Below are 14,231 nucleotides of genomic sequence, written 5' to 3' on the forward strand. Positions count from 1 at the left end.
AAAACCTACCACCTGCCAAAAACAGCAGTTCCGTCCCGGGAACTTTTTTGGCGCTTAAGACCCCGCCCACGAGCACCCAAGGTGGCGGAAGAACCTCACGCTACGCCGTGACATCTCACACTCTGCGGAGGCATCCCGACGTTACGCCGGCGGCGTAGGCGGAGCGGCCGGTCCTTCCTCTCAGCTGCTTCGGCTCCTCCCCCAGCGCTTCACACGCTCATTGTGAAGCTACAGCGGCCGCCAGACTCTAAGGCGGTTTGAGACCTTGAGACCCTAAATCCTTGGCGCACGTGAGCGCCCGCGCTGCTCCCTACCCACTCCAAGGGCTAGGGTGCGAGACTCACCTATTTTATTCTCTCTATTCTCCCGCCGGGAGCTAACCGCCTCGGTGCGCGCGGGCACCTCACGCCGCCGCTCCCTCCTCTGCCCCTCCCCCTCCGGGCGCTCCCGCCCGCGCGCTCTTCCCCTCCCCGTTCCCCGGCGACGCGCACGCGCGCCAGGCCGGCTCGCGCCCTCTCGCTTTCCTCAGGCCCGCGAGACCCCCTCCCCTTCCGCCTCGCGGCGCTTCCTCGCGCCGCGGTCTTCTCCAGCCACCCCCGGCACCGCGGGGCTGCCCCCGCCCGCCAACGGCGGGTCCCCAGCTTCCCAAGCCCCCTCGCTTCCCGCTCTCTCCGGCGGGGACCCAGCCCCGGCCCCCTCTCTCCCTCCCTTCCCTCTAATTCCCCTTCCGGACGCTGCCATCATGTTGAAGCCTCAGCCGCCACAACAGACCTCCCAGCCCCAGCAGCCGCCCCCCACGCAACAGGCCGTGGCCCGCCGGCCCCCCGGGGGCACCAGCCCACCTAACGGCGGCCTCCCGGGGCCGCTGGCCACCACCTCGGCTCCCCCAGGGCCGCCTCCGGCCGCTTCTCCCTGCCTGGGGCCTGCGGCCGCTGCCGGGAGTGGACTCCGCCGGGGAACCGAAGGCATCTTGGCGCCGCCGCCGCCGCCGCCGCAGCAGCAGCATCAGGAGAGGCCAGGGGCAGCCGCCATGGGCAGCGCCAGGTGAGAAGGGGTGGGCTTCCGGGCGAGGGACCCGCGGCTACCGGCAGGAGGCGGCGGCTCGGTTGCGCGGGGCGGACCCCCAGCCTAGCATCTTTGAGGAGAACCGGGGAGACGGGGAGCCCCCGTGATGCTGGGGTTGGGCCCCTTCCGGTCCCAACAGGTTGAAGGGAAAGGGGTCCCTGGGCGGCCACCAGAGCACTTGAGGGCCGTGGTCAGCGCCCAGGGCCTAGTCAGGGCTCGGGGCTCCGGCCTTAAGGGGAGGCGGGGCGCATCCCGCCAGTGCCGTCGGACTGGGGAGCTGGAGGGGGGGTGGAGAGGTGATCGGGGTCCCCGGCTCCATTACCACGAAGGGTCTCGCGGTCCCCCGCTTCAGCCAATGGGGAATCTGCTGCGGGAAGGGGTCCCCGGCTGTAGCCAATGGAGGGGGGCGCGCGGCCCACAGTTTGGCCAATGGGGAGGGAGGGACTTGGGAGCGGGTTGCTACCTCCCCCTTCCCGGTCTGGCCAGTAGGAGGGGAGCGAGGTGGGCGGGGGGACGGAAGGAGGGACAACTGGGAGGACTGCCGGCCGGGAACCTCCAGCGCGCGCGCGCCCTTCCTGTACGTGCGCGTGGATGCTGTCTTATGACCCGGGCGTTCGCGTGCCCCGGTAACACCTAGGGCAGGGGCTGGGAGTGCCCAGGGAGGGGTTCGTCTGCTGCTCGTGGATGAGTAGTGGACGCTCCGTTCTGTGTGTGTGTTAATGGAATTGAGTGTGGCTGGACACGCAGGCGCAGTGGGTTCTAGTCGCGGGAGGGGAGATTTTGAAGAGGCCCGTGGGTTTTAGTGCGCAGGCGCAGACCGGGCGAGGCCTCCCGGTGGATAGCTTTTGCGGCTGCGCTGTCCCCCAGCCCCGCCAACGGCCCCCTCTTCGCCTTCCTCAACCGCCGGTTACATCAGCCAGCGAGGAGTAGGGTTACCTGGCGATTGGTGACCTCCGCAGAGTGGGTAACAGGCTGGATGAGTAATGAGGTCGAGGGGATGGGGTGCGGAGAGAATGCCCCCTCCTCCCAGGGTTTGGGGTGTAAGGCTGCTGAAAGTGATTGTCTTTTCTGTTTGGGAGGTAATGTGCCTGAGCTAGATAGTTCCAATCTGCACTCCTTAGCTTTCGCCTTCACATGTGGGGCAGGTTGCTGGTTGATATTGTAGCATTGGTCTGTTGGAAGCATACATCCTTGGCCCCTTGGAGAGAGAGAAACGGTTGTGTTCCTGTTGGCTCTCTAGGGCAATTGACAACCATTATCGATGTCATTTTTACTGGCATTTGGAAGAAATGTGTTTACTGGCTTTTAATGCCTATTCCTTTCTTCCACTATAAGATGAGAATTTGAAAATCTTGTTGATTAATTGGTTTGTAGCCTAAATCAGCATCATCATGTGGTTTTTGGTTCTGGGATTTACCATTAATTTCATAATGATGTAAGAGAGATTGAACAGTTTTAAATAACTAGTGTCTTATTTTCTTCTTTTGTAGGGGACAGAGCACAGGAAAGGGACCCCCACAGTCACCCGTGAGTGCCTTTCCTCCCCTAAGATACATGGACCTAAAAGATGCATATGTGGGAGCATAAGGCAGATTAGGTACAGAGATAGTCAAATGGGCTCGGAACAGCTGTGGACCCAGTACATACAGGGTGGATATGAGTAGAGTGTAGGCATTTAGAAAGAAAAATGAGGTGTTGACTGGCTGTTCCTTTCTCGTTCTCTCCTGTGTTAACTGACAGGTGTTTGAAGGTGTCTACAATAATTCCAGAATGCTGCATTTCCTTACAGCTGTTGTGGTAAGTGGATACTTAACCACCAGATTGTTTGAGAAATGAAATGCTTCCGTTTTGTGGAGGCACTCTTCTTATTTTTCCCCCTCTCCCAGGGCTCCACTTGTGATGTAAAGGTGAAAAATGGCACCACCTATGAGGGTATCTTCAAGACTCTGAGCTCAAAGGTCAGTGCACTCAAATTCACTTATTCTGGGAGTTGCATGGAAGGAGGAAGAGGAGAATGAAATAGGCTCATTGAGGAGGGTGTGAGTTGGGTAGTGTTAGACTGCGGTGTTAATGATTTCTGCAGCCCTGTGCTGCATAGTACTGCAAGTGATAAAAGACAAATTTGAGAGCCGGGTACTTTAATGGTAAAATGCTTAAGTTTAAATTTTAAATTTTTAAATTTGAGACTTTGCTAAATCCTTTAGCTAGTGTTGAGCAGATATGCACTTGGTTCTTAGTGTGTTGAGAATATGGTGTTGGGAAAAGTTCAGAAAGGGTAATAGAAAAGTAGTCATATCTTTGCCTTCATGTTTCTCCATATTGACCTTCGGGTATTGGGGAATGGGGCTTTTGTAGTTTGAACTAGCAGTAGATGCTGTGCACCGGAAAGTATCTGAGCCAGCAGGTGGACCTCGGCGGGAAGACATTGTGGACACCATGGTGTTTAAGCCAAGTGATGTCATGCTTGTCCACTTTCGAAATGTTGACTTCAATTATGCTACTAAAGGTATTGTGAAAGACTGTTACGTCAGACCTACTATGTATGAGCAGATGGCAGTTCTTGTACAGGTGGAACATGTTGTCTTGATTCCTACCCGCTTACTGCCTTTTGTTTTTCTGAGGGAGATGGCTGGATTTTTCTTTTTGAAACTATGTCTTGACATCTCATACATAGTGGAATGAGTCCTGGTCTCTCTTGTGGTTCTTCATATTTTCTCTAGTTTTTAAATTTTTGTTCCTTTTGAATCTTAATAATCTTAACAGATCGGGCTTTTTATACTCTCCATGACCATCACCCCCAATTTTGATACACAAATATACATACTCTAAAATCTGAGTTTCTTAAACTTCTCTTTGCTCCTGAACTACTTGGTGGGTGGGCGAGGGATGTTGGAAAGAAAGCTATGAAATATCACCTGGCTCCTGATCTTCAACTCTGCTGCCCCCACAGACAAATTCACTGATTCTGCCATTGCCATGAACTCCAAGGTGAATGGGGAGCACAAAGAGAAGGTGCTTCAGCGCTGGGAAGGGGGTGACAGCAACAGTGATGACTACGACCTCGAGTCTGACATGGTATAGTCTCCTTCCCTAACAACTGGGCAGACAGAATGGCTTGTTGACAATGAGGTTCATTCTTGGAACCAAGAGTTGATTCTTGGGGAGGTGGGAGAAAATTATTTACTGTTGCCTATTGATGGCAATTAGATAGCAAATAGAAAGGTAAGAAAATAGCAAAATAAAAATGTCTGTTCTTCAACATCAGTAATTGACAACTATTAGCATTTGCTTCAAGTCATTTATTTTTTCAATATAACAAAAGGTATAGACAAGATTGACTCGTGTATGGGCCCATTTCCTTTCCCAAAAGCAACTACTCTGATGCATTTAAAATCTCATGAATAGAGCCAGGCTCGGTGGTACATGCCTGTAGTCCCAGCTACTCAGATGGCTGAGATGGGAGAATCACTTGAGTCCAGGAGTTCGAGGCTGCAAGTACATTGTGATCACACTTGTGAGTAGCCACTGCACTCCAGCTTGGGCAACATAGCAAGATCCTTGTCTTTTTAAAAAAACAACTCATCAATTAATGCATTATCATTTGGGTTTGTTTAATTTGCACAAGAATTTGTTTTTCTTGCCTCGTTTTGTTTATTTTGAACTTTTCGTGTTGATACATAGGTCTAGTTTGTTCCTTTTAACTGTTGTATACTGTCTTTAAAATTTATTTTGAGACAGGGTCTTGCCCTGTTGCTCAGGCTGGTCTGGAGCACTCCCAAAGTGCTAGGATTGCAGGCATGAGCCACTGCACCTGGCCTGTTTTATTTATATTTGTACATATGTATGTTACATGCCAAATTGTATTTGTCCCTTATTGATCTGTATTTTGTTACTATTATTTTGCTACTAAAAATGTCATCTCATACTGCTTTTAGAACATGTATCCCCTTGCACATGTGCTAGAATTTCTCTGGGATGTCCTGGAAACAGATTTATTAGGTCATAGGACTTTACAGTTTTATCAATTATTTGTAATTTGTGATGTAATTGTAAGTAACAGTTGATACTCTCCCCAGCCATGTTCCTATTCTCTTTATTCTTGGTTTGGTTACATTTTTAAGTTTTTAATCTGATAGAAGGGAAATGACATGTCTTTGTTGTTTTTCTTGCTGGGTTTTAAAGCATTATCCTTTCCCCCCTCTTTAGTCTAATGGATGGGACCCCAATGAAATGTTCAAGTTCAATGAGGAGAACTACGGGGTGAAGACGACCTATGATAGCAGTCTCTCTTCTTATACGTGAGTGTCTTGGTACTTCCCAAGGTGGTATATTTTGCAGTGTGGGGTCACTAACAGAAGACACCATCTCTAGGTGGAACATAGTTTTTGCTCATTCTTTTCTCAGTATCCAGGTTGCCCACTCCCTACTGCTAGACTTTCTTGTGGAACTGCTCCCTCAAAGGTTTTCTCCTACTTTTTCCTGATTCCAGGCCACCCCGTGGATAGAATTAACTGCTTGCTTGCTTCTCCACCCATGCTTTTCCTGTAGAACTTAAAAGATAAGCACCTAAGTGGTTCTTCAGATTCAGAGATGTGCCTTGATACTCTTCTGGGACCCAGTATATGCCCGTTTAATCTACGTTGAATTGTTGAAAGAATTGAATACCTGTATGCCTGAACTGATGATTAAACTGATGTTTTCCTTTTTTTCCTCTTTTGTCCCATCACTGGGATGGTGGTTTGTGGGCTTCTCTCAGGGTGCCCTTAGAAAAGGACAACTCAGAAGAATTTCGTCAGCGGGAGCTGCGTGCAGCGCAGTTGGCCCGAGAGATTGAATCGAGCCCCCAGTACCGCCTACGGATCGCCATGGAGAACGATGATGGGCGCACCGAAGAGGAGAAGCACAGTGCAGTCCAGCGGCAGGGCTCAGGGAGGGAGAGCCCCAGCTTGGCATCCAGGTAATTGCTGGGAGCAGCCAGCACTGTTTGGGGTTCACTGTAGAATATAGGGCCTGGGCCAAGAGTTTTATACACTGTTGATTAAGCATCACGACCATGTGAAATGTGGGTTAATACATAGTTATTCCCAATTTTTAGGAGACTGAAGCCCAGAGAGGTTAAGTAATTTGCCCAGAGGAACAAAGCTGAAGCTTGTGGATTTAGAAGAAAAAATTCTTTTTCAGGATTTCAGTATACTTTCTCTTTTTCTCTATGTATTCGTTTATATGTATGTGCTGGTTCTTTTGCATTTTTTCTTTCTTTTTTTTTTTTTTTTTTTTTTTTGGAGACAGAGACTCGCTCTGTTGCCCGGCTAGAGTGCCGTGGTGTTAGCCTAGCTCACAGCAACCTCAAACTCCTGGGTTCAAGCAATCCTTCTGCCTCAGCCTCCTGAGTAGCTGGGACTACAGGCATGTGCCGCCATGCCCAGCTAATTTTTTTCTATATATATTTTTAGCTGTCTAGATTATTTCTTTCTATTTTTAGTAGAGATGGGGTCTTGCTCTTGCTCAGGCTGATCTCGAACTCCTGACCTCGAGCGATCCTCCCACCTTGGCCTCCCAGAGTGCTAGGATTACAGGCGTGAGCCACTGCGCCCGGCCCATTTTTTCAATAGCTAGGAGTCTTCACATATATTTTTTTCCTTTTACAAACATGAAATCTAACGGTACGTGATTTGTTTTGTAAAAGCTGCATTTTGATCTATGATGTAATCCTACCTTTCTCATAGGTCAGGATTGATAGAATTGTGGAGCACTGGCCAGGTTGGTTGGGTCGGGCTAGCTGTAACATGAGGTTAAGCCTATAACAACAGAACATTTAACTGGGACGGATCTTCCAGTGAGATAGTGAAAGAAGCTGGAGCCAGGCAGAGAGAGAGAGAGAAAGAGTGTGAGTGTGTATGTATGTGTTGAAGTAGAGGACTTCAGAAGGAAAGCCTCCATCTTTCCAACATGTGTGGGGTTTGTGGCTACCTTACTTGAACTTGAATTCTTTCTGCAGGGAGGGGAAGTATATCCCTCTGCCTCAGCGAGTTCGGGAAGGTCCCCGGGGAGGTGTTCGATGCAGCAGCTCTCGGGGCGGCCGGCCTGGCCTTAGTTCTTTGCCACCTCGTGGCCCTCACCATCTTGACAATAGCAGCCCTGGCCCAGGTTCTGAGGCACGTGGTATCAATGGAGGTGAGTTGGGAAGCAGACTTTGGGGGGCAGGGAAGGGAAGGAGATGGTAAGAAGGTGGGAAGGGTAATCCAAAGGGTTTAGATGGGGTTGGAAGGATGATGCATGGGTGGTGATGTAATAACGGGTATTCTGTCTCTTCTGATTTTTCTTCATCTTTAAAAAAAAAAAAAAAATAGGCCCTTCCCGCATGTCTCCTAAGGCACAGCGGCCTCTGAGAGGTGCCAAGACTCTGTCTTCACCCAACAATAGGTCTTCTGGAGAAACTTCTGTTCCACCTCCTCCTGCAGGTAAAACTTCGTAGTGTTAGATGAAGAAATTGATAGAAATTTGTAGAGGAATATAGATATGTCAGTTGTTGGAATGCTGGGATGGAAGACAGTTTCAAGGTAGATGTTTTGGGGAGTTTGGATTTATCCTTTTTGAGAAAACATTTTTCATGTTCCCTAGTGCAGAAATCCCAGTTTAGCAATCCATGAGTTGTGTCTGGCTGGCAGATGTCTTTTGTTTAGATTTGACTTAGTTGCCAACATTTTAAAACAAGAGAGGTCATAGAAAATTTTGTATTTCTTTTGAATTACAGAAAGTTATGCTAACACTGAGCCTGACTTGCTGCATAGCTCTAGTTGGCTGGAACAGAATCACAACTGCCCCTTTAAGCATTCCAGTCGCTTATGGTGCCCATGAGGCCATTTACCTGCATATGTTACCTGCCTCGGGCTTCTAGACATTTGAGTCTGTGACCCTGCGTGTGATAAAGTGTGCAAACTTTCTTGGTATTTGGAGTGAGGCCTGTGTACCACTGCCTGTTGAACAGCAGTAACCATTGTACAGCTCCCCCTTTTCTTCCAGTGGGCCGGATGTACCCCCCGCGCTCTCCCAAGTCTGCCCCTGCCCCAATGTCACCTTCCTGTCCTGAGCCTCCCATTGGCTCGGCAGTGCCAACCTCTTCAGCCTCCATCCCTGCGACATCATCAGCAGATCCTGGAGTGGGCTCCATTTCCCCAGCTTCTCCAAAGATCTCCTTGGCCCCCACAGATGGTAAGAGCCAGAGGGGTGAGGGCTGTGGACAATATGAAGTGTGATTCTTGACAGAAGGACCTTCAGGTATCTCTCTTTCCTTGCTTAGTAAAAGAACTCTCTGCCAAGGAACCTGGGAGAACTCTAGAGCCTCAGGAACTGGCCCGGATAGCTGGGAAAGGTGAGGGTTGTTTTTTGTTGAGGACGAATGCCCCTTTGTTTGGGAGAGCATTTCAGGTAGGAAACACTGGAATTCAGAAGCAGATGCTGTCTGTTAGCTCTTTGATCCTAATGTAATTACTCTGAGGATTCTCAAGAGTTTCTCTTTTTTCCTTGCTTTCTTGTTCTCTGGGCTACTGGCAGTGTATAGCCACCTTTGAGAAAGAATGTATTATATTTTCTCCCTTTTTACTGTTTTCTCATAGTCCCTGGCCTTCAGAATGAACAGAAACGATTTCAACTGGAAGAACTGAGAAAGTTTGGGGCCCAGTTTAAGGTGAGAGAAGTGTGAAACAGCTCGGGTGTTAGCAGGGTGAAGGCGGGTGTGGGTGGCTTACAGAAGAGGCAGAGCACTGGGTAGGGTAGAAGAGATGAGATCAAGTGAGGATGAAAGAAAGAATCGAGGCCTGAGGTTCGGAGCAGACAGTACTGTGTGTATGTTTTTCTCCTTCCAGCTTCAGCCCAGTAGCTCACCTGAGACCAGCCTGGATCCTTTTCCTCCCCGGATCTTAAAGGAAGAGGCTAAAGGGAAGGAGAAGGAGGTTGATGGTCTGTTGACTTCAGAGCCCATGGGGTCCCCTGTCTCCTCCAAGACGGAGTCAATATCGGATAAGGAGGACAAACTGCCCCTGGCACCAGCAGGAGGCACTGAGGGGCCAGAGCAGCCCCCACCACCTTGCCCAAGCCAAACCGGCAGCCCGCCAGTGGGTCTCATCAAGGGAGATGACAAGGATGAGGGCCCTGTTGCTGAGTAAGTGGGGTAAGGAGCTGGGGTGGGTGTCAGGGGATGAGGCGCAAGCCATGAGGATTGATTTTGCTTTCTCTCACAGACAAGTGAAGAAATCAACGTTGAACCCCAATGCCAAGGAGTTCAATCCCACAAAGCCTCTGCTCTCTGTGGTGAGATGGGATGGGAGAATGGGGGCTCTGATTTCTGTGAGGGAGACTTGGGAAGGGCTGATAGACAATGGAGGGGAGCACTTCACCACCAGGACCGTGGGCTGCCTGGCATTGAGGGGACAGCAAACGCTCAGGGAGAGCAGCTTTTAGGCTGGTTTGAGGAACGTGGACTCAAGCCTTGGGTGACGGGATCCTGATAAGTCTGACATGTTTGTGGGTTTTGTAGTATTTGGCTTATGGAGTACTTGAGTTGGGGTAGTTAAGAACATAGGCCTCATTCGGGCCAACTAACTTGGCCTGAACCCCTGTACTTAAAAACCACTTCTCTGTCTCAGTTTTCTTACCTCTGGTTTGAGAATGCACATCTCATAGGATTTGATGTGTGGCTTAGCCAAAATAAAGTATAGAATGTGTTTGGCACACAGCATTCCATGAATGCTACCTGTTACAAGCATGGCCAGGAATCAGAGGGGAGGATACAGAAATAAACCGTTGTCCTCCCTTGTCTCTTACAGAACAAGTCCACCAGTACCCCAACTTCTCCAGGGCCCCGGACTCATTCAACTCCCTCCATCCCGGTGCTGACAGCAGGCCAGAGTGGGCTGTATAGCCCCCAGTACATCTCCTACATACCTCAGATCCACATGGGACCAGCTGTGCAGGTAAGAGAAGAGTCTGAGTGGGTCCAGGATTTGGTTGGACTGGCTGAGGGACCGGGGTCATTCAGCCTCATCTGTCCTCGTCCCCAGGCACCTCAGATGTATCCGTATCCTGTATCCAATTCAGTGCCTGGGCAGCAGGGCAAGTACCGAGGAGCAAAAGGTGAGCAGGGTCGGGAGGGGCAGTCAATGGGGCTGCCCAGTGCCTCCTGGCGGGTGGAGCTTGAGCTCTACACTATGTTCCCCCTGCCCCCAGGCTCCCTGCCCCCCCAGCGCTCGGACCAACACCAGCCAGCCTCAGCCCCTCCGATGATGCAGGCTGCCGCCGCTGCTGGCCCACCTCTGGTGGCTGCCACACCTTACTCTTCCTACATCCCCTACAACCCACAGCAGTTCCCGGGCCAGCCGGCCATGATGCAGCCCATGGCCCACTACCCCTCACAGGTGACTGTGGCCCAGGAGTGAAGTGGGGGATCCAAAGCCCCTGCTAGGGATCCCCCCTTCTCCACCTCTAAGACTCAGGAGCTGGGTGAGGGCAACAGGTGGTGTTCTGGGTGGTGTTGGCCAGCTGTAGGATTGGAGGTGTCAGACTTAGATTTGAATCGTAGCCCTGGTCGACCTGTAACAAGGCATTGAACATCTATCTCTGCCTTCGTTTTTTTCCCCTGAAGTGTAGGTGAGCTAGTATCTGCCTATCAGGATTGTTGTGAAGGTAAAATAAGGTAATTGTGGCCAGGCCCAACCAGTGCTGTGCAGAGAGATTGGGCAGGAGGGCGCCTCCCCAGTCTGCTGCGCTGACCACTTCTCTGTCCCACCAGCCGGTGTTTGCCCCCATGCTTCAAAGCAACCCACGCATGCTGACGTCGGGTAGCCATCCCCAGGCCATTGTGTCATCCTCAACCCCTCAGTACCCTTCTGCAGAGCAGCCCACCCCCCAAGCCCTTTATGGTGAGTTCTGCTGTGTTCTCCCTCTCTGCTCCAAGCTGTGCTCCTTCGCCCCCTCTGGTGTGCTCAGCGCTGGTTCTCTCCCTCTTTCCTGCTGTAGCCACTGTTCACCAGTCCTACCCACACCATGCCACGCAGCTCCACGCCCACCAGCCGCAGCCGGCTACCACGCCTACTGGGAGCCAGCCGCAGTCCCAGCATGCGGCCCCCAGTCCTGTCCAGGTGCCTGCCGTGGGGGTCTGAGTGGTGGGGCAGAATGGGTGGCTGGAAGAGAGGGATAGAGCTGGGGTCATTCCACAGTGGAGAGGATCATTGGGGGTCAGCAAGCGGTTGGCCTGGGTGCCAGAGGAGTGGGTGGCACTCACCCTCACCCTCCCCTGGCAGCATCAGGCAGGGCAGGCCCCACACCTGGGCAGTGGACAGCCACAGCAGAATCTGTACCACCCAGGGGCCCTGACAGGCACGCCGCCCTCTCTGCCACCGGGACCTTCTGCCCAGTCCCCTCAGAGCAGCTTCCCCCAACCAGCCGCTGTGTATGCCATCCATGCCCACCAGCAGCTGCCCCACGGCTTCACCAACATGGCCCATGTTACCCAGGTAAGAGCCCACAAGACCCGCTTTCTCTGGGTCTGGGTCTTTCTGCCAGAGGACGTGAGCCTTGGGGCTGTCCCATTCCCAAGTCCCTGGTTCCTTTGCAGTAGTGCTCCTGACCCTGGGGCTCTCAGAGCTGTTTGCAGACTTCCTGGTACTCTCAGTTACTTTTTGTTCTTTACAGGCCCATGTCCAAACTGGAATCACAGCAGCCCCGCCCCCTCACCCTGGGGCTCCCCACCCGCCCCAGGTGATGCTGCTGCACCCACCCCAGAGCCATGGGGGCCCCCCCCAAGGCGCAGTGCCCCAGAGTGGGGTGCCTGCACTCTCAGCTTCCACACCCTCACCCTACCCCTACATCGGACACCCCCAAGGTGAGCAGCCTGGCCAGGCGCCTGGATTTCCAGGAGGAGCCGATGACAGGATTCGTGAGTTCTCGTTAGCTGGGGGAATTTGGCATGGAAGAGCTGAGGGGCTGCAGGTGGGGCAGGATGCACGGGTTCTGGGTGGGGAGTGAGGGGTCTTGGAGGCAGGGCTGTCCCACAGGGCGCCCGCCGACGTGCACCTGTCTGTGAAGTATGTAGGGTGGGCAGAAGCCACAGTCGCCGCCGCCAGGGGCTTGCTCCTGGCTCTGTCCTTTGCTTCCCTCCGTCCTCGCTCAGTTGTGATCCAGCAGCCCCCCTCCCCACTGCCTCCCCAGCTCTCAGTGACCCCGACTGTCTCCTGACTTAGCCGAGGTAAGGTCAGCGCAGCAGACAGGGCCAGACTCGGGTGTGGGGGGCTGAGCTGGGCACACAAGTAAGGGCTCTGGCTTACTGGGAAACAGCGTTTGACCTGTGCTTCTGACAGCCCCATGAGACACCTTGAGGAGGCCGCTCCTACCCAAACACCCCCACGCCCCCACTGGACGGCATTGGATGAAGGGACAGCTGCTTGGGTTCTAATGCTCCTGCTCTCTTCTCTTTCCCCTCCAACCAGTTCAATCTCATCCCTCCCAGCAGCTCCCCTTCCACCCCCCGGGGAACTGAAGATTGTCCTGGCCGCGACCTGAGACCTCCATGAGTGGAGGGAAGAGTGATCTATGTCTCTTCCCCCAGCAGCTCGGACCAGTCCCAGCCCCCCAATCCCCCCTTTCCCCAGGGGAGCTGGGGAATTCCTGCCAAGCACCTTGAATGGGAGGGGCCTCAAAGTGGGCAGGGCCAGGGTCCAGCAGGGGTTGGGGGGTTCCTGCTCTGCCCTGCCCGTTCCCACCCAGTCTTGCCCTCCCATCCTTTCATCTGTTCCCCCACTGGAGACGGAAGATCTTTTATTTTCTATTATTTATAACTTCAGACTTGGGCCCCCCTGTTCTTTCTTTCCCATTAACTTGAGTGATCTGTGTGAGAGACAGACAGATGCCCCACAAGGATGGTTGGACAAGGACTTTTACTTTTTATTACATAAAAATATTAAAAAATAAATAAAAAAATAAAAATTTAAACTAACTTAACCTGCCTGTAGTTTCCTCTTTGGAGACTAGAGTACGGTTATAGTTACCAGTCTTACTAATACTAGTATTATAGTTATCTTGTCGTCTGTTCCCTGTTTCCCTTCATGTGAAAATTGTAGCCAGTTTCTCTAAACCCTAGGATAAGGGGAAGCAAATCAGAATCTTACACTATTCCTTTGAAGGTGGGTTCCAAACGACGTCTGAAGTCGTGTAGTTGGTGACTGAGGTTCTGGATAACTGGATGACTAAACACGCGTGAGATAGTCCCCTTCCCAAAATGGAGCAGTGTGGCAGTGTGATGCTGTCCCTGGCTGGCTCTGGAGCTGCTGTCCAGGGCACCCAACCTCCCAGTGACTGTATTCTCATCTGGAAATCGGCCTCATCTCAAGGTGCTATTGAAAGTTTTCATTTCTAATACAAGTGTTTCACGAATTAGTCCACCTCTTTATGTTGAAAGCTGCTTTAGTGTTTCTGGCCATTGGAAATAAAGGCCTGACTGATGCACAACTGAGAGGTCTTGGGTGTAAGTAAGAGCTATTAAAGGTGGAGCTGCTAGTGGGAGAAGGGGGGAAGGGACTGGTTGGGGAACCAGGTTTAGAGGAGCAGGAGCTAAATTTGGGGTTATGGATGGGACAAGAAGATCGAAGCATGGCATGTGGAAATGACAACAGGCTTCAGAGGAGGTGGTTTTTCAAGGAGGCAGTTTGGATTTCTCTTAACTGTGAGACCTGACCTTGGTTTCCTTATCTTTAAAATGGAGATAATTTCACCTTTACAGGCTTCTGAGGATAAGGCTGGTGCTCAGTGGTAGGCAAGGGTGTTCCAGCTTGGACCATAGCCCGAAAAAATTTGCTGAAACAAGGGCAGGAAGAATGAAGGCTAGATATTGGGGGAGATTCCCCAGGGTATGAGGATCTGAAACTTGGTAATGGGTGGGCATGGTGGGGAGGGGAGAGGGCATATTAAGAAGGGAATTTTATTTGGCAGCCACTTGATTGCTAAAAACAGGCAGGGTTGGGGTCCCAAGTGGAAGAGCTCTCCAAAGATGGGGATAGGATGGGGGACAACTGGGGTGAGGGGTGGAAGACAAGGACAGAAGCAGCAGGAGCAGGAAAGCCTTCAGATGAGCTCAGGATGCCTGAAGTCCAGCTGGAGATCCGTGTTGGTGAGCG

General features: G+C 51.9%; 1 protein-coding gene across 44 annotated transcripts; it reads left to right on the top strand.

Moving 5' to 3' along the window:
• The first annotated feature begins 479 nt into the window (after window positions 1-479).
• Window positions 480-13,054, top strand: ATXN2L (ataxin 2 like). Of its 44 annotated transcripts, none has more exons than XM_069486691.1 (24): window positions 480-1,044; window positions 2,556-2,592; window positions 2,806-2,862; window positions 2,952-3,023; window positions 3,421-3,571; window positions 4,016-4,140; window positions 5,272-5,363; window positions 5,822-6,022; window positions 7,064-7,239; window positions 7,416-7,526; window positions 8,071-8,277; window positions 8,366-8,437; window positions 8,682-8,752; window positions 8,931-9,226; window positions 9,306-9,375; window positions 9,891-10,037; window positions 10,125-10,197; window positions 10,291-10,478; window positions 10,853-10,982; window positions 11,080-11,201; window positions 11,364-11,576; window positions 11,755-11,998; window positions 12,148-12,307; window positions 12,549-13,054. In XM_069486691.1, the coding sequence occupies exons 1-23, from the start codon at window positions 743-745 to the stop codon at window positions 12,300-12,302; spliced, it is 3,312 nt and encodes a 1,103-aa protein (XP_069342792.1). In that variant the 5' UTR covers window positions 480-742; the 3' UTR covers window positions 12,303-12,307; window positions 12,549-13,054. The 44 variants fall into 44 exon arrangements, with proteins under 44 accessions (XP_069342792.1, XP_069342799.1, XP_069342798.1 ...); XM_069486698.1 differs by having other exon boundaries at window positions 11,755-11,944; window positions 12,148-12,312; window positions 12,572-13,054; XM_069486697.1 differs by having other exon boundaries at window positions 11,755-11,944.
• Window positions 13,055-14,231: the final 1,177 nt, after the last annotated feature.

This window comes from Eulemur rufifrons, chromosome 14, assembly GCF_041146395.1.
Source record: "Eulemur rufifrons isolate Redbay chromosome 14, OSU_ERuf_1, whole genome shotgun sequence".
NCBI lineage: Eukaryota > Metazoa > Chordata > Mammalia > Primates > Lemuridae > Eulemur > Eulemur rufifrons.

Coding starts and splice junctions, on each gene's coding strand:
- ATXN2L (XM_069486691.1), top strand. CDS start 743: ATGTTGAAGCCTCAGCCGCCACAACAGACCTCCCAGCCCCAGCAGCCG. Junction 10,038..10,124: donor ACATGGGACCAGCTGTGCAG/GTAAGAGAAGAG, acceptor CCTCGTCCCCAG/GCACCTCAGATGTATCCGTA. Junction 10,198..10,290: donor CAAGTACCGAGGAGCAAAAG/GTGAGCAGGGTC, acceptor CCCTGCCCCCAG/GCTCCCTGCCCCCCCAGCGC.